Source organism: Trichoderma aggressivum, assembly GCF_033847375.1.
Source record: "Trichoderma aggressivum f. europaeum strain CBS 100526 chromosome Unknown scaffold_005, whole genome shotgun sequence".
Classification (NCBI taxonomy): domain Eukaryota; kingdom Fungi; phylum Ascomycota; class Sordariomycetes; order Hypocreales; family Hypocreaceae; genus Trichoderma; species Trichoderma aggressivum.
In genome coordinates, this window is record NW_026946371.1 from 297,021 (window position 1) to 320,068 (window position 23,048).

General features: G+C 52.5%; 7 protein-coding genes across 7 annotated transcripts; 5 read left to right on the top strand and 2 right to left on the bottom strand.

Moving 5' to 3' along the window:
* Positions 1–4,183: 4,183 nt before the first annotated feature.
* Triagg1_2004 (uncharacterized protein) lies at positions 4,184–4,953 on the top strand (the record flags this gene model as incomplete). Its single annotated transcript, XM_062896138.1, has 2 exons — positions 4,184–4,250; positions 4,304–4,953. 2 exons carry the CDS (start codon positions 4,184–4,186, stop codon positions 4,951–4,953), a joined length of 717 nt encoding a protein of 238 aa, XP_062758860.1.
* A 467-nt stretch (positions 4,954–5,420) lies between these two features.
* Positions 5,421–7,655, top strand: Triagg1_2005 (uncharacterized protein; the record flags this gene model as incomplete). Its single annotated transcript, XM_062896139.1, has 1 exon — positions 5,421–7,655. One exon carries the CDS (start codon positions 5,421–5,423, stop codon positions 7,653–7,655), a length of 2,235 nt encoding a protein of 744 aa, XP_062758861.1.
* Positions 7,656–10,133: 2,478 nt separating this feature from the next.
* Positions 10,134–11,336, top strand: Triagg1_2006 (uncharacterized protein; the record flags this gene model as incomplete). Its single annotated transcript, XM_062896140.1, has 1 exon — positions 10,134–11,336. One exon carries the CDS (start codon positions 10,134–10,136, stop codon positions 11,334–11,336), a length of 1,203 nt encoding a protein of 400 aa, XP_062758862.1.
* A 2,609-nt stretch (positions 11,337–13,945) lies between these two features.
* On the top strand, positions 13,946–15,596 carry Triagg1_2007 (uncharacterized protein; the record flags this gene model as incomplete). The annotated part of the gene is made up of 3 exons (XM_062896141.1): positions 13,946–14,198; positions 14,252–14,557; positions 14,626–15,596. 3 exons carry the CDS (start codon positions 13,946–13,948, stop codon positions 15,594–15,596), a joined length of 1,530 nt encoding a protein of 509 aa, XP_062758863.1.
* A 1,605-nt stretch (positions 15,597–17,201) lies between these two features.
* On the top strand, positions 17,202–18,691 carry Triagg1_2008 (uncharacterized protein; the record flags this gene model as incomplete). The annotated part of the gene is made up of 2 exons (XM_062896142.1): positions 17,202–18,269; positions 18,329–18,691. The coding sequence occupies 2 exons, from the start codon at positions 17,202–17,204 to the stop codon at positions 18,689–18,691; spliced, it is 1,431 nt and encodes a 476-aa protein (XP_062758864.1).
* A 280-nt stretch (positions 18,692–18,971) lies between these two features.
* Triagg1_2009 (uncharacterized protein) lies at positions 18,972–20,569 on the bottom strand (the record flags this gene model as incomplete). Its single annotated transcript, XM_062896143.1, has 2 exons — positions 18,972–19,804; positions 19,879–20,569. The coding sequence occupies 2 exons, from the start codon at positions 20,567–20,569 to the stop codon at positions 18,972–18,974; spliced, it is 1,524 nt and encodes a 507-aa protein (XP_062758865.1).
* Positions 20,570–21,539: 970 nt separating this feature from the next.
* Positions 21,540–22,574, bottom strand: Triagg1_2010 (uncharacterized protein; the record flags this gene model as incomplete). The annotated part of the gene is made up of 1 exon (XM_062896145.1): positions 21,540–22,574. The coding sequence occupies one exon, from the start codon at positions 22,572–22,574 to the stop codon at positions 21,540–21,542; it is 1,035 nt and encodes a 344-aa protein (XP_062758866.1).
* Between the last annotated feature and the right edge of the window lie 474 nt (positions 22,575–23,048).

The window sequence follows — 23,048 nt, forward strand, 5'->3', positions numbered from 1 at the left end:
TTTGTTGTGCGCACAAAAGGCGGTCAAGAGCTGTCCTGGTTGGTTGGGAGCTGGACTGAGATATATCAACTGCATCTCTTACAGCATCTGGAAGCCGGCCATTGTTTGCCATCAATCAGCTGTTTGCTTTAGATCGCTCTAGTAGATAGATCGTAAATAGTATATGACCAATATGCATCAACAAGGGTTTTATATCCTACATGTATTCACGTTTGCACGGCATTGAAACGCCTCGTTTCCTCTCACCTGCACTGCATGTGATCAGAATCCTTCGCCCTCACGTCCGTGATTGGACTCAATATGTCTCTGGAAGGTGATCTTTTTTGACAACAGCAAGAATATGTTGTCTTACAAGCATGAATCTCTGAGAAGGACCGGATGCAGATGACATGTATTCCTACGGAGTCTGACATTCTTTCAGTGATAGATGGAGATGCTGACATGAAATTCGTCGACATACTCGTACACCGGTTTGCTGCTGTCTTTGGAATAAATTGACGGCATATGATAAGAGTGACTGCATGCAGAAAGGTCCCATAGCATCACTTTTCCACCGTGTACGCATGTCCGACTGGCTACATGTACGTCTGATAAAAAACAAGCAGCATGGGCTTCCCTGCTTCAAGCATGCGTAGTATAAGCTCAAATGTTCATTCTTGGATGCACATCCGAGCATACAGACGGCCCCCAACATGTCTAGTGGTGGATATGCGCCAATGGCGGCATACACATACAGGTTTACCAAATTATATGTCATCTGAAACAACCAACTTCCCAAACACACGCCATCATAGCACAGATAACATCGAAGAAAGGAGAAGAACAAGAAGAAGTTGAGGGGCGTGTGTCTAAATCCGTAGTGGCTGCAGCAAGGCCGACATTTCTTTACACTACATGTGTGTATGCTATTTCAATCACTCACTGTGAGACAAAGAAGACAACAATTCAAGACAAAAACAGGTAGGAAAGCTGTGAGCAGTTGGACAAGTCGTTGCCACTCCCGAGCCACGTCGTTGAAGAAAGTCTTGGAATTCGCCTCGTTGTGTAACGCCGCACATCGAACAGAGAAGAAGAGAAATGTAAAAACTGGAAATCTTGGTTGAAGCTACACCACGCCCAACAACGGAAAAAGGCTGTGTGCTCGGGGAGGGTCCCACCAATCAAGACGACAAGGCCTACCGATTTTGACGCGGATTGATTTCAGTTTTTTTTTTGATCACGGGATTTTTGGATTGTGTGTCACGGGTAGCGCGGTATTATATCTCACGCTACATCGTGGGAAATCTGGCGAGACAGCCGCGGTGGGACGGTATGATGGTTGCGGGTTTGGGTTTGGCTGGTGGAGGTGGTGGCCGATATGTAGTTTGGCGGAGAAGGGTCCTCCATGTGTAAGTTATTTGTTAACGCTGGTGTTTTCTTGCTTTTAAATTGCAATCACCTCTTTTGTTATATTCGCGGGTTGATATCTGGCGTTGGCTATCGAGGATCTTCAAATACGGACATGCGGACGAGCTGGACGAAACAGTACTACTGGCGCCAGTCTAGAGCAAGATAAACGAGCCGTAAACGCTAGAGATGCTGTCAATATCCAAAAGCATCAAGCACCAAGCAGACGGTCGGGGTTGGTGTGGAGGTCAAGTAATACGGGAAGAGGCCGGGAGCCGAGACAGGCAAAAAGACGGGGGCCCGGGGGTGGGGCCGGGCCATCAGATACGAGTACGGAGGATGCGATGCACGCAGAGGAACAAAGCTCGAGGGATGAAGATGATGAAGATGAGCACCGCAGGCTGTGCTGACTAGCAGAAGGAGGAGCGAGCACAAGGACAAGGACAAGGAGAGGGTCTGCCGGCAGCAGCAGCAGAGTGTGGACTCGGAAGCCTCACAAACTGTGGACGGACGAGGGGGGGCGTGCACCGGCCGGTCGATCATGCATGAGCTTTGCGCGCTATAACCCAAGCGATGGAGGCATTTCGAGTCATCGGCTGAGCAGGCAGGCAGAGAGGCTGGGACGAGAGACGAGAGACGAGAGACGAGAGACTTTGGCCCGAGATAGAGGCGTGACTCGGAGCAGCAGAGCACGAGAGGAGGAGGGGAAAGCCAAGCAACCAAGGCATCAGCCTGTCCTATCAAACAGCCGATGGCACGTCCAGCCTGCATGGCGGCAACCGGCGACGATTGGGCCTCAATGCCAAAACTGGGGCCGGTTGTGAGCTGGCAGTTGGAACGGAGCATCCGCATGCGCCCCCCGGACGCCTTTTTCCCTCTCCCCTCTCCCCTCCCCCCCATGTTGCTGTTCTTGTCTGTCTTGCGCCATGGTATTTTTATTTTATTTTATTTTACCGCGCACCAACAGTCCGGGGCCAGACATGGAAGCTCACAACCATTTTGCGATTTTGTTTTAAAACCGTCACTGGATTTCTGCAGATCATCTTTGTCTGAGTGATGAGATTTTTTTTCATCTTGCTTTTTTCGCCTCAACGGGCGTCGGGAGGCAAAGACGGGAAATTATCGTCAGGTCCTTTGCGGTTGATACCCAATCAAGGCCCTAAGAGCAATTTGTTGGGCAGAAAGCCGACATACCAAAAAAGCAAGAGAGAGAGAAAATGTGTGTAGGCAAATGGTAGCAGTTTATTATGGTGGTGGTAGCAGTCGTAATCAAGCAAATTTCTCAAGAAGTTGGGAGAGGCGTATGTGTATAGGTATGGATGGCTCTGCGCACTTTGTTGTACCCCCTGCTCAGGCTCTTATAAGCCCCCAAACAATTTTTAATTTTTTTTTTGCTCTGGCTCATTGTCATTGCGACCGTGGCGTGTCGTTAGTTTCTTCGAGGCTGTCACCAGTTTCGTTGGACTGGGCGAGGCTGGACAAGGTTGAAAATTTTCATCGTTCGCTGGCAGGTTTTGGGACCAGGTTCTGCTGTCCAACGGTGACCGTTGAGCTGTCAAGTCTCCCCCCCCCCCCCCCCCCCCACGGTGGCGAGATTCAGGATAAAATGTCTGGTGTCTACGGTTAGTAAAAAGGCTTGTTGTACACCAAAGTGCTGTAGAGTTTCAGCGCGTGTTTCACAACTCCCGTCGAGAGGCTGATCTGACTCTCCCATGGATCCCAAAAGGTGGCGGGGGGCGCCAACAACGGGCAGAGACGAGCCGCCATCTCCACAGTTGGGCGTGAGTGCTTTTCCTGCTAATTTGATGGATGTTTTTTTTTCCCTGGCGATTCTTTGGCTCTCAGCCATTCGCCGCGGCTCTACCCGGCGCGCACTAGTTTGATGGTTTTGCTTGTGTTTCCACACGGGTGGGAAGGGAATTTGGAAATGGAAAATTGGAAGCCCGTCGTCAACCCAACATGAACCCTGGTCCGAACAGGCGGGAATGGTGACGTCGTTGCTTGAGCTTGACAACAGCTTTGAACTGAACTTCCAGGTTGGGCTGGGCTGATTCCCGACAAGGACGGAAGTCTGACTGACTGACTGACTGACTGACGACGACGACGACGAAGAAAATGCCAGCCAGAGCCAAGACGGATGGGATGGATGAGACGAGCAACGGCGGCGATTCGTCATTGGGAATGCATGGTTTTATTTTTATCCGTCGAGAATGCTGTCTTTGAAGACGGCTAACGCAGCAGCCAGCGTCTAGGATCCCTGCTCGAACGTCTTGTTTCTATTTTGCATGGATGGATGGGATTGCATAAGACATTTCAAGGTGCTATTATTGTTGTGGATTGTTGTTGTTGTCCTTTGGCGAGCGCTTGTTGTAACACCAACACCAGCCCCGGCGCTCTGGCATCACATTCACCCTACGACGTCAACATACGACGTCGTTTCTTTGTGCTTCGCGTAGATTCGATTCCTTTGAACTCTCAAGAACTCTCTCCCCCCTCTCCGAAAGCTGCTCACAAGCTCCGTCTCAAACCCCCCAAAAAACAACAACAACCCTTGCAAGCTCGTCTTTTCCCTCGTCTCGCCGCCCCCAATTCGCCAGTTTCGCTATCGCAGTCCTTTCTCGACGGTGGTGCGGCACCTCCGCCCTCGGCCTGTCGTTGAGACGACCCAAGGAGCAACTAGAGAGGGTCAGGCGGCCGTTAGCTGCCGATGCACTGTGCAGCTTTCGCGGGACTGGGACTGGCTCAACGGCTGGTGAGTGTGTCTGGAGCTTACAAGTACAGTATCCAGCCATCCATCATGTGGGGGAAGAGGGATATCCCGCCGTCTAGACCATTCGGGAGACATCCAGGCCATGTACGGACGGGTATGGCACCAAAGCCAAATAGATGACTGTCGAGATACAAGTAATTTGTAAAGGAGCCATCAAGTCGAATGTGCTCGACCGTGCATGCGGACGTCCAGGCATGCCGTCAAGTGTCGCGCGATATTGTGTCCCGGTTGTGCTACTCCAAGGCCGCCAGAAACGAAACCACACCACCATCTGCCCAGTGCTTCTCTCATCAACAGCGGCTTGCATCAGTCCAAATCTCTCTCCCTCGTCCATCGAGTCCAGCTCTCCCTTGCATCGCGTCACGTCGCCTCGCACAGACGCTCGCTGCCCAAAAAGCAAAGTGTTTCTTCTTCTCTCCCTCTCTTGCCTCTCCCCCTTTTCGGAGTCCGTACTCGTACAACAAGCATTGATTCTTCCATTCACATCAATCCCGTCAATATTGGTTCAACCCGGGATCAACCATCAACCCACCCGACTTCCTCTCCACAGTGCCTCGCACACTGACACACAGCGCCAGATCCAGTGCAGCGACAGCGCATTAGCCCCTACAGCACCCCCTGCTACCCTGCTAAACCCTGCTACCCCTCCCTACACCACCCCCCCTCTGCCCACCCCCATGCCCACCTCACACAAACCCGAACCTTCGCACCCCTCAATTCCCGCCCTTGTCCTCGTAGCGCTCTGCCTGCTCTGCACACACTTTGCGGCCATTGGATCAGCGACGACGGGCGATTAAAACCTCGACGCAGCCGCTACTGCGCTGTCCGTTGGTCTTGCAGTTGACAAAGACTCGTTTTTTTTTTTTTTGCAAAGACGACGAAAAATTTCTGTTTGCTGGGGTTCATCGATCCCTTATTATCCTGGCCCATCGCTGTGAATGAGGGGTTGCGTCTCATCTCATCTTCGTCTCATTCACCTTCACCTTCACCTCTCACGCCTTACAGACAGACAGCTCGTTCGAATCCAATTCACGCCCGGCGCTAATCGATCCGACTGTCCCTCTGCCCACCGCCTGATTGCCCACCGAGCTTGTCGCTGCCTAGACGCCCGCCTTTGGATGCTGACCGGCTTCTCGCGCAACAGCGACTCGAACGAACTCGAATCCCCCCCCCGCCTTAGCGCGGCTTCTTTTACTTCTTTACAACTGAACTTTCATCATTCATCTGCTCTTCTCGGGGCATTCACACTTCTTACTCATACACAATGCCTCCAGCTCCGGCTCCGTCCATGGTAGGCTACGTGGAGGACGTTGACGAGGACATTGGCAGCACCATCGGCGTCGAGAGCACCCGCCGATACGCCAGGTCAGCAGCCGCCAGAAGCCCTGAGCGTGAGCGATCCAACACCGGCAAGCCCAGAATGCCAGAGTCCGACTCCGATGACGAGACGGCCTCGAGCAGCAGCAGCCTGTCCGACTCTGACAGCACGCCCGCACCCACCAGGAACCGGACAAGGCCCGTTCCCGTTGAGCATAGACGCCCACTGCACAAGGACCGAGACCACCGTCGCCCCCCTCAGGATTCTCGTCCCCCTCGCGACCACAGGGCCCTTGGTCGAGATGATCGCCAGAGACGCGAGAGGAGACCTAGGGAAGACGACGACGACCGCAGAAGGCCCCGGCCCCAGCCCAAGGATAGAGACCTCAGAGACCTCAGAGAGCCCAGAGACCCAAGAGACCCGAGAGACCTGAGAGACCCCAGGGGCCCCAAGAAGACCCGGCCCGGCCCCCCCAAGCATGCTGCCTCTCAGCCCGTCGTCTCTCAGGGTGCCTACCGAAGAGGCCAGTTCGAAGATCCCGCCGCATATGGAGTTCAGCAGGCTCAGCAGCTCCAGCAGCCTGCTGCCTCTGGCCGGCCTCGTGCCAAATCCCGTCCGGCGAGCTACTACGCCGGACAGCCCCCACGGCCCCCTCTGGACATGGGCTGGCCTGGGCCTCACGCTCCCCTTCCCCCTCCTCCTGGGGCGTTTGGCATGGGCAACTTCCCGCCGCCTCCTCACATGTTTCCTGGCGGCCCCCCAATGCACCCTGGCATGCCGCCGCCTCAGTCCCCCATGGGCATGGGCCCGCCTCCCTTCTTTGATGGCCCCAGCCCCATGGGACCGCCGCCTCCGGGAGAGCATCTCAGACATCGGTTCGACGGTGGCGGCCGGCCTGCTTCTGCCATGGGCTTTGGCTCTCCTCCCGAGGCCATAGGCTACTTTAATGAAAAGTATGACGACTATGAGGAAGAGCAGCATCAAAAGGTTCCCCGCCGTTCTTCGCGTGCCAAGAAGGCGCCGCCACCGTTGGAAGAGCGCAAGAAGTTGCCGCCTTCCGAGTTTGCTCTCAAGCGTACTCAATCAGCAAGGCCAACTTCGGGTGCCTACAAACCTCCTCCGGCTGCCCGCGAGCCACCGCGTGAATCAATGCGCGAACAAATGCGTGAGCCACTGCGCGAGGCACCGCGGGAGCACATGCGAGACCACCAGCTCCGTGAGCGTCCGCTGTCTCGACAGGGCCACCAGCGGCCGCCGCCATCGCACCGCCGGTCTGTGGGCTTTGTGGACCAGCAGGCCTTTGACGAGGACGACTTCCTGGGTGGCGAGGTGGACCTCTATCAGGAGGTCTCTCCCAACCAGCGCCGTACTGCCCTCGCTCGACCTCGACGCAGCAGCTCCGTCGCCTATGATCAGCACGGCTACGACATTGTTCCCGCCGGCAACCGGGGCCGCCGTGCGTCCATGTACGGACCTGGCCCCGGGGAGTCTGGCGGCGTCAGCCTCGAAGAAGATGGCAGGTACTTTGATGCTTTGCGATACCAAGAGGACGTGAGCGGAGGAGCGCCAATGCCCTTGACGGCTGAGACTCTGCGCAAGGCATCCAAGCGCGGAGAGCTGGCCAGCAGCCGGTCCACCAGGAGCAGCGGTAGCCATGACGAGAGCGACTACAAGCGAAGCAGCCACACCACCGGCCTCACAACACAATCCTCGGCAGCCCACAACAATGACGACTTCACCATCAAAGTCTCCGGCCAAGCGGTCGTCAAGGTCCCCGGCGCCCAGATCGAGTGCGACGGAGGCGAGATTACCTTTAGCAGCAACCGAGGAGCCGGGGCCGGACCTGGCTCAGGAATGCACGGCGCTTCTCGTGCTGGCAGCGACAAGGAGAGCACCGTCTACCAGCTTGACGATGCACGCAGCTCTCGCATGGACCGCAAGGCGCTGCCGCACCGCTCTCGCGCAGCCAGCCAATCCGATGCCCACAGCCGCATCTACGCTCCGATCCACGCTCCGATCCACGCCCCGTACGAACATGCCCCATACGAGCATGTTCCATACGAGCACGCCCCATACGAGCAAGCTCCGTACGAACCTTTTGAGCAATATGAGCAATATGAGCCCGTCACTTATGAACATGCTCCCTACGACCCATCCCTTGCTGCCTCCAACTTTTATTAATGTTGACGACCAAAAATGACGAACCATGTTCAAAAATTTACGAAGCTAAACTCACGACTTATACCATGATGAAAAGTGCTTTTTTTGTCTTTTCTCGATGTTGATGACATACAAACGATGTTGAGGCCACTGGTTTTGCTTCTTTCTCGAAGACCGACTGAATGATATTTATCTATTTTTTTTTTTTCATCTCTGTTTCTCCATCTCTTCTTCCATTTCTATCAGTTTACGACATTTCTTCTTCTTCTCTTCTCTTCTCCCTCACATCCAGCGCTTGTCTTGGTGGTTGATATACCCTGCCGCCATTCCATGGCAGCAAAACTTTCTGATACCCCCAAAAAAGTTGGCGATGGGAAGGATATTGTGTGCTTTCTACTAGGCGGATCTTGGTACACGTGTATGGGTTTTCATTTCCTTTTCGTTTCATTCTTCATCTCTTCATTTATTTTCCTTTTGCATACTCAGCTTTTGCTTTGAGCGCCGCACAGTCTGCAAAGAAGTGTCGGTGGGATAATCGAGAATGGATTGGGGCGGGCAGGGAGGAAGCTGGTCTGACTCCCCCAGCCTTGCCGTTTGGGAGATGGCGTCGTCTATCAGGAGGGCTGTGTTTAATTCTTCTTTCGGGCCTGGATTTAACGACGCTCGAACACAGCCGGCCTCCCTCCCGATCCACACCTTTTTTTTTTTTTTTTTTTGGATCTGGCACTTTGTGGCCAATGCCTTTTATTTTACTATTCGGGTTTGGCAATTTCTCAGTCTACTACTATAGCGGCACTTTGTGTTAAGAGGAGGAAATTATCGAATTGTCTGATTTATTCATTTTCTCATCAATGTTTCGAAAGCGATAGAATGTACGAGCAACGGGGGTTCACACCCCCTTCACTCCCTCTGCCGTACACGAGGGGCTCTTTGATTCTCAACTGGCATGCTATTTTACTCCCCGTGCTCCGGCTCCTTTCCCCTCCGAGACACACAAACCTCTTCTGCTTCCTCCCTCCGGGGGGGAAGAGAGAGAGCTGTGATTTGCGGCCACGTGCACCGGAGCCAGACTCTGATACCCCTCACGGCTTACCCTTGTGGGCTAGCACGCATAAATGCGAGGAGGGAGGTACATGCACGCATGGCTCGAGGAGGACGTGATACAATGGATAGACACGATGCTGCAGGGAAAGGCGATGATGTGGTATGTATCGTATGGTGGTTTTTTAGATTACGGAGCGGGGGGGTGTTTGGATAGCATGCGCTGCTGGAGGGATTGGCTTGACGATTCTTTCATGACCTGATGACGAACCAAAAGCATTGATTTCCTTGTCTTTTTTTTTCTTTTTCTTCTTCCTCTTCTTTTTATACGATGAAATGTGTATTTTCTTTTTGTTATCGAAGCATGTATTTGGTTTTATTTTTATATCTAATAAACGGCCTCTAGCAGCCGTCTACCTGAATTCCGCTTACACCACGAGTGACTATAACGGCATGAATCAAGCAATAAACTCCATCCAGGTTTATGCAGGGAGCCAGGCGGTGAATCAAGCGGAAGAGCTGAGAAGCCTCCACGTAGCAGTGTGGATCACAGTACGATCCTTTTGTGATGCACGTTTCCATCGAGGCTGAGGCTGTTTTGCAAAGTAGTAGCACGAACACGAGCACGAGCACGAGCACAAGCACAAGCACAAGAACAAGCAAGCAAGTACAACAACAAGAACAAGAATAGGCAAAGCAAGCAGCGAGAAAAGAAGAACACTTGCTGTATCACTACTACGATGAGCGTGTTCTGATGCTCTTGTGTAAGGCAAACGCCGTGACACCTTTACAGCTCAGATCTCGAGTCCCACAAGGCCCTCCACTAGAAGTAAAGGTGGATGCATGATTGGATCGATCGACGGGGGTGGGGCGTTGCTGGGTCAGGGTATTTACTTGGGTGTGCGTCCATCCCGATTGGGAACTTTGAAGAGAAACACACAAGAGGTACTGGTTGGGTTAAAGAAGTTGGGGGATGTTGATAAGGCTGCTGGATACATTTGATTGTTGGTGTAATAGTAATAAACTTTTTAGAAAAATAAACAACTTATACATCAAACGGGTAGAATACGCTGTTTAGTGAGGCCGTATTGCATGCAGCGATCATCAGTTTGATTGGTTCTAGCGCTGCAACCCCCCAGCCACGGTATTTTTTGCGGTTTCTGTAGGAACAACAGCGCGCCCCCCGGTAAGCACTTCCCGCCGCACATTCTGCCCATCTGCACCTCTTGTTTTCGCTAGTGTTTCCCCCCCCCCCAACTCTTCAACCTCAAATTCCGGGGGTTGAACGATTGTTCTAGTTGTTTACTGTTTTTGATCCGGTGGGATATAGTTGCGGCATCTTGCGCACTGACAAAGCATCCCCCCCTTTCTGCTGGATTAAAGCGGCATTATCGAGGCTGAACGTGAGCTGCTCGCGCATCTTTGAGTGCTTGCCGGAAAGACAATCCGCATTCCAACATGGCGCCGGCGGTGGTGAGTGCCGACCAAGGCCTTACCGGCACGGCGACCGTCAATGTCATCGACACGGACAAGTTCCCAGCAGATGGGCCTCTCCTCCAGGGAGCCCGCGTCTTTGCCCGACTCGCCAAGCGAACCAATGATCCATCCAAGGGCGTGCTCGACCCTCACGACATCAACAACGTCGGCTTCTTCTTCCTCTTCGCGCTCATCGGCATCGCCTTTGTCGCCACTGGCATCTGGTTCTTCTTCTACGCCAAGAACGGCGGCATTGTCTTCAAGGATGACGATTGGGACGACTACAAGTCTACGGTTCTGCGTCGCAGGGGACCCAACGGCACGGTTCTGTCTGGAGCCACCGAGTCGACTGATCTGGGAGGCGGCAGCGTTTACAAGCGATACGACGACGACGATGATGACCGGAGAACCGCAATCACGGACAGCACGTACCTGACTGGCATTACGGCGGGCGCCAGTGACATCTTCGCCCGCGAGAAGCGCAAGAAGAAGAAGGAGGCCCGCGAAGCCGAACGCAGAAAGCGACGCGGCGAGAAGGGCAAATCGACGGAGACTACTGCGTTTGAGGGCGTCCAGGACGACAAGGCGGAGCGCGAGGCCAAGAAGCACCTGCGCAGCTACCGTCACGAAAAGGCGGCTCGCGTTGGCGGAATCAACAAGGAGGCCGAAGGCTCTGAGTGGGAAGGATCCACGAACGCGGCGGAGTCTTCGGTCGGCGCCACGTCAGAACTGCTCGCGAACCAGGAACCCACGCCCACCTCGGAGCCACCTCCCAAGACGTCTGCTCCCCCCAAGTCGACGCCCAAGAGCGGCGGCATCCGAAAGGTGTACTCGACCGCTGACCGGAGAGAGAGCAAGGAGGCGGAGCGGGAGCGTGCCGAGGCCCGAAAGCTGCGGGCCGCCAACAGGGTTGCCCAGCGGGACTTTGGATACCAGAGGGCGGCGGGCGCGGTGACCAACAGCCAGCTGAGCGAGAGCCTGCTCTCGGGCAGCGGCACGGGCGACTCGACGACGCTGGGCGAGAGCAGCATCCCCGAGGAGGAGAGCGAGGTCGGCACCAAGAGCTACCACCACCCCATGCCGGAGCTCAAGGAGCAGCGGCGGAGGGAGAGAGAGGAGCGTAGGGCGAGGCGCAGCAAGAGCGGATACCGACGTGGAAATACGGATGAGAATACCGATGTGTAAAGGGGCTGACTCGCTTTTTCCTTTTTTGTAAAGCGCTTGGTCTTTTTATTGGGTTTTCACGCGGGCTATTTGGGTTTTTGATGAGGACTTGGGATGGAGGCGGTATTCAGTGTCTTTTTGTTACTCTCTGTTTTGTTATGCAGGCACGTAGATATGAAGATGAGATGAGATGTACGGTATGAGGGAGGGTTGTGTGTAGATGTTATTAAACGCAATGGGACATGAAGTATGCAATGGTCGATAGTTTATTGTCGTATGAATATAATGGTATTCGATATCTGACTCTTTTTTTTCTTTCCAATATTGAGCCCTTGATTCCTGTTGCCATTTGCTCCCTTGACTTATTTTGAGATGTGCAGCTAGATGTCCCTTCAATTCCCTTTCAATTCCTTTTGACAATGGGTTGTAGGAACACTTTTGCTTCAATGACTCTTGCTCTCACGTTATGCTTACAGTAACATTCCGCGTGGCTGGTGAACCGATGGGATTTCGTATCGTACTAGTGCTTTACGACTACAACTCCAGTCTTACGTGTACGCGGAGATTGGGGGTCCTCAGGAACAGGAACAGGAACAGGAACAGGAACAGGAACAAGAGCAAGTCCGGCGTCCCGTCCCTTGCAGTTCGCGTCTGGACGCGTTTGGCGTAGAGAGTTTATTTACAGTATGGCGCTTATTTATTTGTTTATAGTCTTGTTATTTCCATTGTTGCGCTGGTAGTAGTACCTGTGTGTGATGTTGATGGAGGACGCGGCTACCTATGATTTGCTACCTATGAATAGCAGTCCAACTAATCCCTGGACCGGATCAATTTAGAACCCTGAAAGAATTGCACGGGTGAAGATAACGACGGCACGCATAAGCATAAGCGTTGGACCTACCCCTCTGGGGGAGCAGGAGGTGCATTGACAGGACAGGACGGGCTTGAAACTCGCGGGCTGTGAGGGTGAAACTACAGGGGTGGTTTTGTTTTTTGGCTTTGGATTAGGCGCCCGGATCGTCCGAAGGGGTACGAGGTTTTGAAGGTCGCTTTGGATTGGATTGTACTTGTAGGTGTTTTTGGTATGAGCATTGCGAGACGCCGCGCTTGGAGTTTCATATGCGACGATGCGTGATGAGGACGAAGATGAGCATCAACTGGATGTTTTCTATGCATGAGATGCTCAGTTCAATGCACGGCTGTTTTTGTTGCTCACGAGGCTGTCATCCGCATTGCGTCACACAGGCCGCTAGCACCGATGCCAAGGCACCCGCAGGAGAAGGTATCGAGTACCGATTTGTCGGGGGTCTGGCGCGGCACAAGCGACTTACTCTTCCCCGCTAAGCTGATAGATGCTTTCACGATTAGTCCATATAAACCACTATCTGACGCATTGAACACGGCACGTATCTCCCTGCCGCGTGCAAATGCATCGCCCGGGTCCCCAGTACCTCCCTCCAGACAATGCCCGCTCTTCTCCATGGCCTGACATTCCAGATTCCACAACTTGCAACCTGCGGCCCCACAGATTTGCCTCTTCAAACCCAGCCTCTTCGCGCTGCGTTTCTTCTTTCGATCCCGGCTTAGCTTGAGCTCTCCTCCAGTTGGCCTTTGCCCAGCTGGGACACATTTTCTTGTCGTCTCTGTCCTTCTACCGTAGCCCTGGGGGGATCGTTCCAGGGAAGACAAGCGCCCATCCAGTCCTCAGCATCAATTCTTTTTTGTCTTGTTCTTGTTCTTGTTCTTCTTCCTTTTTGGATCTCTGCTTGACGCAATCTCCTTTGTCTACACACAATTTCCCCTTTTCGGCTTCATCTCCTCCATTTGTTTCTGCTCCAATCCCTTTTTTCTCTCTCTACTCTTTTCTGTCGTCTGCCTCTCCTCCTACTCGTACATCGTCATCCATCTCCTCAATTCCCTCACGGGCTCTCACTTTAGCGGTTCTGGGCCCCTGCGGGAGCCAAGCGCCAGTTGGGCTGTTTAGCTGTGCCACTCGCTGCTCGCTGCCGCTCTAGTCCCTGCTAGCTGCTGTCCAGTCGTGTGTACACCTGCCGCTAGCACGAGTAATCCGCTGCGCTGCGCTGCGCTATTCTGTTCGCTACAGTACAGCCTGGCTCCGGCTCACTCACTCACTACAGCGCTATCTCCCGAGTCGTTCGCCTCTCCCTCCAGCCTGTGGCGACGCACCGCCGTCCGTGTCCGCCCAAACGCAACCTTTCCATCAACCCTCCACTCCAGGTCCGTACTTTATTTCGCCCTCTGGCAGCGGCTGCTCCGGAACGGTCCGACCGAGAGAACTTCTTTTTTCTTTTTTCTTGTTCTTTTTTCCCCTTGCTTGCTAGAACCGCACGAGCGACGACTCGAGACTTTTTGGTTGCTGCGTCTACGCCTCGACATTCCGCGCAATCGACTGCAGATCCGGCTTTGGAGCAGCATCATCCCCCGCAGCCTCCTCACCACACGCCCGTCGACAACTCGCAGCGCCGCGACCGTCGCGGCGGAGGCGCCGTCCCGTCCTTTGACTCCTCGGAGTCTCTCTTTTTTCCCTCTTTTCGCTGCGAGCGAATGCTAGATTCTTGCCTTGTTCCATCGCTTCGGCTGGCTCTTGATTCCAAAAGCACTCCATCACAATGACGACGTCACCATCTTCGGCCTTGACGGGCGTCATCATCGGCCTGGTGTCTTCCTTTGGCTCCATCGTCCTCATCTTCCTCGTCATCTTCATCTTCTGGGCGTCGGGGTGCGCTGGCTCCGGCCGAATCATTCTCGATCGCATCGGCCGACCGGGTGAATACGATGACGAACAGGCGTTTGCGAGGGAAGAGGCCGAGGCCTTGGAGAACATGGACGACATGTCCAGGACGGAATATCTGAGGGCCAAAGGTACACCGAGCCATCTGCGCAGCGTAGCCGACATACTGACCGTGGAATTGTAGCATTCGTCACTGCGAACCCTCCAGAGTCTGCGCAAACCGATATTTCGCTCTCGCAATACCTAGCCATCCAGGAAAAGGGCGTGTCGGCCTGGGAGTTTGAGCCCGAGCTGGAAATTGCAAATTGCTTCGTCCAGGCCCGAACCGAGATTGAGTTTTTCGATTCCGAATGCACCGTCATGAGCAACCTGCCCGTGCCCAAGCAAAACGACGTCTACTACTGGGAGGCCAAGATCTACGAAAAGCCCGAGAACACGCTTGTTGCTATCGGTATGGCCACCAAGCCATACCCTCTCTTTAGACTGCCTGGTGAGTTTTCCCCGCTGTTCCAATGATGGCGCTGCCTTGCGACACCGGAGTTCTAACAACCACGATAGGCTTCCACAAGTACTCCGTTGCCTACCATTCAAACGGCTCACGACACTACAACCAGCCATTCAGCCGAACCCCGTATGGCCCCCAGATTGTCACTGGCGATGTTATCGGCGTCGGCTACAGACCGCGAACGGGTGTCATCTTCTTCACACGAAACGGCAAGAAGCTCGAGGAGGTGGTTCATGGCTTAAAGTCTCAAAACTTCTTCCCTGCCATCGGAGCCAACGGGCCCGCGACAGTTCACGTCAACTTTGGTCAATCCGGTTTCGTCTTCATCGAGGCAAATGTCAAGAAATGGGGTCTGGCCCCTGTCACTGGCAGCCTGGCTCCCCCGCCCCCGTACGGCTCTGAGCAAGGCAGCATTCTTCTAGAGACCGGCACCAAGGATGGCTTTACCTCTGCGCAAGGCCGGGCTCATCGACACTCCGTCAGCGGCACGCCATACAGCGTTAGAGTTGGCGAGAATGATCTCAACGTACAGCACGGACGATCACGCAGCGGAAATTTCAGGGTTCTCCCTCCCACCAGCCCCGGTCCCGTCAGGAGTCCAACCGACATCTCGCTTGCCCAGCTCGTGCCATCCGACGAAGGTGGTGAGGCTAGCAGCAGCACACACCCTGCGCACGAACAGCATTTCGACGGCAACCCGCTTCAGCTCCACCTCGAGGACGCCACCAACCCGCCGCCCGATTATTCAAGTCCAACCTATACCCAGAATCGCAATCGCCGATACAGCACCGACAGCGAGGATGAAAACGCTCCTCTGATCCATGTCGTGACTCGCAGCAGGGGTGAGTCTTCGGCAACAATAAGGCCTGCAGGACATGGCCAACCCGCCCTCCCCCAAGATCCCGTCCCAAGTTACAGCGATGCCATACAACAGGGGGCGAGCCCGATTCGACGTGAACGAAGCAACAGCTCCGAGTCTGAAGTCTCAGTCCAAAGCTCGGAGAGCGGGTCTTCATCTAGCTGAAATAGGTTGTTAGGAAACAGCCTACGCAACCCACTTGGCAAACGAATTCACGAAAGCACACCGAACGTTTAGACCCTGCAGAGGAGTCATCAAATCAACCCGGTTCACCAATTTACATCATACGCAAGGAGTCAAGGGCTGGACTGAACATATGGGGCCAAGCTACTCAACAATGGCACTTTCTATACACACGCATACCACCACACTCACACTCACACTCACACACTTTTTTGCACACTGTTACATACCTCGCACGGGCGCCTTGGAGTTTGAATAGCATTGGAATCTACCGTCACGACGGATACACATCGTTTGGGGCTCTTTTTTTTTTGTGTGTCTTGATTGTTTTTTTTATATGTGTTAGCAGCCCTCAACCTCTCTCCGTACCTTAGAACAGGTCCGCCCTTTTATATATATATATATATATATCTTTCTGCTATGGACGGAAACCCTTTTTTCCATGGGAGGAAACTATGAAACATGATACCACCTCTTGATGGCCCTGGCGAAACTGCGACTATTTGAATTTTCCTTTGGTTCCTCTCTCTTGCTGTTTTCTGCCTTTTTTCTTCTTCTCTATTTTGATTAAAACTGTGGGGGAGGAGGCGGAAGACTGGAAGGACTTGTTTAGTGCTTTCAGGTGGCATGAGGTTGTAGATAGTTGGTTTAAATAGGTAGTAAAAAGGGCTTCAATTTGGCATTGTTTTGTCTGGGTTGTGTGTGATTTGTGTTTCATGGTCATTGTGACGTGTGGGCTAGATTCTCGAGGATTTGGCGTTGATCGTTTGCGGTGGTGGTTTGATCTAGAAGCTAACTTTGATCATAGTTTGTCTTAGGCTTTAATGCTAGTGGCATTGAATTAAAATCGTTACGTTTGGTCTGAGTCCACTGCTTTTCATGTATGGGATCATCCAAGTATTGAAACTGCGTGACCTTGTGTGAAGATTTGTATGGAGAAAATAATACACATCTCTTCACCCTTTATAGGTCTAGGAAGAGGAGGATTAGATGAATCTAATCACTTTGGATCGTGGATAACTATTCCTTTGCATATTTATTCATGTCATTAGGAAGAAGGGCGTTTTATTCGACATATTGAAGAGATAATTAGCTAAGCAACTCTCAAAAACAGCTGTATTGTAATTGCTCTAATCTTGGAGGGCAATCCACGGCACTCGGGAAGAGTTCCCGCTAATATACCATCGCTACAGATGAGATTTCAAACACATCAGACACACACACACCAAAAAAGCGTTTAGATGATCTCATGACTCTTATACACTCTATTTGAAACACTTCTGAGTTGGCGACAGTTGAACTGTTGGTCGATATGTACCTAGTGTAACCTGCATGCGGCTTGACATTGCAGGAATAGCTGCCTAACCCCTCTATGCTCTGGGTGGCAGATGTCTGGTCTTGATCAGTACAGGTATTGTTCTGCTTCAGGTATATATATTGATTCTACACTTACTTCTACGGGGTTTGAACACGGCACTGGTATTAACACCGTCGACATAGTCGCGCTACAGCCAGAGCTCTAAATGCCACCGGCGCCGCTGGTAGCTTCGCAGTCTTCTGCCTCTTGTCGAAGCCGTCCCTGTAGACATGGTGGACGCGAAGAGTTATACAGTTGGCTGGCTCTGCGCTTTAAGCACGGAGTTTGCGGCTGCCAAAAGCCTTTTGGATGAGCAGCATGAGCAACCCACGAATGTTGGCAAAGGAGATGAGAACAACTATACACTAGGTAAAATGGCAAACCACAACGTCGTTTTGGCTGTTTTACCTGATGGAGAGCGTGGAACAACAGCGGCGGCAATCGTTGCCGCGACTATGCTATGCACGTTCCCCAACATTGAAATTCGCTTGATGGTTGGCATTGCCGGTGGTGCGCCTAGCAAGAACCATGACATTCGGCTGGGCGACGTTGTGGTGAGCTTGCCCCGTGATGGAAGAGGTGGCGTGCTGCGATATGACTATGGGAAGACAATCCAGCATCAGGCATTCCAGATCACAGGGTCTCTCAACCAGCCTCCCAGTGTCCTACGTTCGGCCGTGAGCGCCCTCATGGTAGACTACATGTGCGAGGGCCATGAAATCAAGAGGACAATCGAGAGCATCGTGGAACGAAACCCTCGGCTGCGGAGGAAGTTCCAGCGACCACCCCTCAGCAGCGACATATTATATCAATCTGCGTTTGTCCATCCTGCGGATAATGAAATGTCCTGCTCAGAGCTTTGTGGCGATGACCCATCACGTATAGTCAGGAGAGAGCCCCGAGACGATGACTACGACGGTCCTGCTATTCACTACGGCCTGATTGCGTCGGCAAACCAGGCGATGAAGGACGCTCAGGTCAGGGACAAGCTTGTTGAAGAAAAAGATGTGCTGTGTTTCGAAGCGGAAGCGGCAGGGTTGATGAACGTGTTCCCTTGCTTGGTCATCCGAGGCATATGCGATTATTCGGATACTCATAAGAACAAGCAGTGGCGGGGATATGCGGCAATGGCCGCAGCTGTGTATGCAAAAGATGTTTTGCTTCGAGTACCGGTCGAAGAGATTGGAGTTGCACAGCCGGTCAAAGAAGATGTCGATTCTATGACGGGGACTGAACCTGGAGAAACAGCTTTCGAGGGACCAGGAAGAATGGGCTTTTCTCCGACCAGTTCTCCTACGGTATGTGTGTTACATGTTGTAGAAGTCGGGAAACTGAACTGATGCCAATGTCGACGTAGAGTGATTTAGTAGGATATTTGAGCAGGGATTCCGTCGACGCGTGTATCGCAAGGGACCGCGAGCAATTCATTTGCAAAACGAGGGAGCTGGTTCGAAAAATCATCAAGGCCAACACCTCCGGGGGTATCTGGTACAATCGTGACAAGGTTTGGGAGTTGTCCCGCCAATGGAGGGAGTATTTTCACCTGCACAGGACGATTCCGTTTGAGGGGAGGTTGAGCGGCTCTCCGTCTCCTACGATGACGCGATCTTACCTGATGCGTATGGTGTCTGACACTCGTCTTGGTGGGGATGGAGTTTCTCGCCAGATGGCAGATTTGTATGATGTTATTGCTGTAATGGATTATGTTGATGAATGGTAAATGTTGATGTTCTAGGGCAAGATGATTATGGATGGATTCAGGAGAGGTAATAGATTGGTATTAAAGGACAGGGCTTAGTGCATGCATGTAGTCATTCAACCCAAAGAATGGAAATACAGCCGTTTATTGAAGTGGCCCCCGCAGCGTATTACACTAGTGAACTGCTCTAAAGTAAAACAAGTTCATAATTATGGCATGTATACATCATTCAAGACATGCTCCCAAAAAGCAATCGCTCATCTTCCATGTCCAGCAACGCACCAACAAGATGAGCCATGCATCACTCTTGCTTGACAAAGTCGTAGAGATCTAGACCGTTGAACGTTTTAAGTAGCTCTTCAATGATTGGGCCGGTTTTGGCAGCAAGACTGCAGCGAGGAGGAGGCACTTTAGTTTTGTCTTCGGTATCGGGTTTACCAAAGAGGCCTCCTGGTGGAGTAGATTTACCAAAGAGACTCCCCGATGGAACAGTTGCGCCAAAGAGGCTTCCTGATGAAGCAGTTGTGCCAAATCCCCCCGACGGAGCGGTGGTGGCACTGCCAAATAGACCACCAGTTGGAGCAGCATTGGCGTTATTACCAAATAAACCCGAGCCCCCAGTCGGAGCAGTATTACCACTGCCAAACAGACCCCCCAATGAAGCAGTTGCTCCAGATCCCCCAGTCGGGACGGAAGTGGTATTGCCAAACAGACCCCCAGATGATGTAGAAGGGAACCCAAATCTTGGACCGGTGGCGGCTTGAGCGGGAGGACTCTTTGTGCTTGGGAAAGGGTTACCATCAGAACCATTGCCGGACTGTCCTGTTGCAGGCTTCGTAGCCGTATTTGTAGATTCCTTTGGGGCCGCAGAACTCTCCGGGCAGTTCGTCTTCCAGGTTGGCTCCTTGATGTCGCGGATGGCTTGTTCGAGGGCCAACAAGCTGTGGCCAGGGTATGGGCTGGTTGGGATAGGATCCGCGAGTCCCATCTTGGACATGGCCTTGAGGAGGGCGCCCAAGCGTATGGAGGAGCATTCGAACGAGCACATTTGATCCTCGCACAGGCGTTGCCTCAATTTCAAGAATTCGGCTACAACGGTCTCAATCGCATACTCCCGTGAGTCGTTGAGTGCGTCTGGAACCACAGGTCAGCTAATGTCCACTACGACGTCGCGGCATCATGGATTATTCCAAGGGAAATTTTAATACCTATGATATCTTGTTTAATTGGTAGGCCAAGCGAATCGATCGGCCCGGTGCTCCCCCATATAATCATCCTTGTCAATAGCTGAAAGTTGAATGTTTCCGAAAACACCAAGCATACGACAAGCCTGAGCATAAAGTCTCTCTCTCCCTTTCTCGGAATGACGATGAATATGGAGCTCAGCCACGTCTGTGAGAAGAAGGCGACGACTTCGTGGCATTGGTAGTAATCGACCAAAACGGCCATCTTGGCGAGCAACTCGAGGTCGATATACCGAGGAACCTTTGAGGTCCGCCCGTGGATGATGTTCATCAAAAGCAGCAGCGCCTTTTCGTCCCAGTCATTCGCATTGATCACGTACGAATAGCTAAACTCGGGCGTGGCCTCCTTGGACTCTTTCCAGTTATTGGCGGTCAGTTTCTGGAAATACTTGGATGCTAATGTGAGATGCTTCGACGAGAGGCGCATTTGCACTGTCGGCTTGCTGTCTGCGTCGTTTGGCTTGCTGCTTTCTTCTTTCGGCTTGCTGTCTGCGTCCTGTGCCTTGCCTGCTGTGCTGTCATCTGGAGTTGAGCCCGACGCTCCCCGTGTTTCTTGAGGCCCTGTTGAAGGAAGAACTGCAAATGGTGCGTTTGCATTCTGGAGGATGAGAAGCGTATCCCCACTGGGGTCGATTTCGTAGTAGGTCAAACCCATTGTACTGGTTCAGAATGATGGCTACTAATGTAACAGCAGTGAATATCAGTTGGAATATTTTGCAGCCTCGAAAAGCAGACACGGCAGCCTCATAAGCGACGCGTTGAAATTGGCTGATATGATGGATGGCTTGATTTGGTTACACGGGCGCTAACACGCGGACCCCAAGGAATATGAGTGTCAACATGCAGGAGCTGAAATCTATTGCTTCAATTTAATTACCTGAATGTGACAAACCAATTGGCGTCTGCGGGATTGCGGGCTATGCGGGAGAGGATTGTTGAGTTGTCACGTGGGCCTGGCCACTCTTTATGTCAAGCCCACTTTCTGTTTGCTGCTGTTTGCAGCTTTTCCCTCCTACATAGCATCGATCGATCAGTATAGCAAATCAGAGTATTTGCACCCTTAGATCAAAGAATGACAGGGGTGAACCAACAAACATTTGAAGGCAGAAGGGAGGGGTTGTGAAGCGAAGGAGTGTGCCTTGGCTGAACTCGATACATGTGCCATCCATGTCAAACAGATGCCGAGGGCTGCAAAGAGTATCCAAGAATGTGATCCAACAGCGTGGGATCATGAAAACGTGGGAAACGGGTCTGGATGAGTTTGACTTCATCTGATCTAATCTCTCCAACATCGGACGCTTATACGCTTTGCGGAGTGTGAATAATGGACTTGATTTACAGATGTTGATTCGCGTCTGCAGGGGTCATCAAAAGAAGTATACAATGTCTATAGCTATCGCAGGATCAAATCCATGTGACCATCGAAGAGGCGTGCTGAATTACAAATAGTGCCTTCCAGCAGCCCCAGCTGTATGAAAGCGTTCAAGTAAAGAACAAGCCGCCCAAATTCATCATTATCATAACCTAATTCTCCAGATGCAGTCCTTTCAGCAGATATGGTCATCTACTAATATAAATATAATCAAGAGCCCCGTAACGCCAATGCCATGCGAATATGATGCAGCTCATCCCACCACCTCAAAGTCAAACCCCAGTTCGTCAACGATCTCTTCAAACTCAACCTCTTCCTCTCCAAGCTCCTTCTTCTCTTCCTTGGGCGTTTCCGCTGACAGGAATGGCTCTGCGTTCCCTTCCACAGCCCTTTCTACCAACTCTGGCCAGTAGTCGATTCCATCACGCACTGCAAAGCCGGTCTTGTGGCCAAAAAACAGGCGCCCGAGCTTCGCCCTCGTGCCCTCAACCTTCTCAAGCCGCACCAGTCGATAGCCGAGGAAGACAATGGTCTCTTCCTCATAGTATGCCGAGTAGCCCTTTTCCCGGAGGACTTGGAAACGGCCTCCGGCACCGATGTTGACGTTCAAGGTAGGCTCTGGAATGGGGACCTTGACTTCGGCGCCGACTCCTGACAAGCGACCGGTTGAATCATTAATTTCCATGTTTGTCAGGGTGACGATGTCGGTGATAAAGTAGCCCTGGTCGTGGTTGCTCCGCAGCAGCTCGAATAGCTCTTCGAAGTATTCCTTGTTCTTGAGAAGCTCCTTAAACTTCTCGCTCGGCGAGTCCATGTGCCATATCCTCGCCACCGTGGCCATCTTCTCGCTATTGTCCTCCTTGGCCCGGTCCACAAACGCCTCGAGGATCTCGTTGAGCGACGCCGATACGCCGGCATCTTTTATGCGCCGGGTCCAGAACTTGACGTTGCGCACCTGGATGGGCTTGGGGTCGAGGTCTGGGACAATGTCTCGGGGCAGCTTTGTGCCCGCACGGTAGGGGATGTGGCGTTCGGTGGGAAGGTCTGGGTATTTGACGACGCTGCCGATGAGCTTGTCGCGATAGACGCCGGCGTCGAGGCGTGGCTGGATGAGCCAGAGAGGCTTCGTCTCGTGAGCGTGAGGCATCGTGTCGGCGGTGTTGCTCTTGGTAGTTTCACTGCTGCTGTTGCTTTTGCTGCTGCTGCTGATATGACGGTCTGTATGTGAGTCGGTTAAAGGCAGATGGCGCCTGTGAAGCTGCGGATTTATAAGGACGGCGGTGGACATTGTAGGAGGAAAAGAAAAGCAGGAGACTGGAGTATGAAAGCCAATGGATATGGGTAGAAGCAATAGCGGCAGTGAGACCTGCTAGGGCTATTCTGCTGTGCCACTTTGTTTACTTTCTCTGGCAGAGCTAGTAATGCAAGTAATTGGTGTAAAAGAAGTCGGTGAATCTCGAGCTGGTGATGAATAATAAATAGTTGTTCGAATATTACGGTTCAAGACATTATTTCTAGTTAAACTAGGTTTATTGCAATCGCCGAGGTTCTCTCAGAAATGCTTCGCCGCATCGGTCATATTATCGTTGATGGCCTTGAAAAGCGGCATGTGACGTAGTTGTTCCTGGAAGAGGCCGCCACTTTTGCTAAGTTTAAGCTGCGCCACAAGGCCTAATATTGCCCTGTGATTCGGTGTGTGCTCGCTGCGCCACAGATAGCTTGAAGCCAGTCATTGAGGTTCTAGAAAGAGGCAGCGGCTATT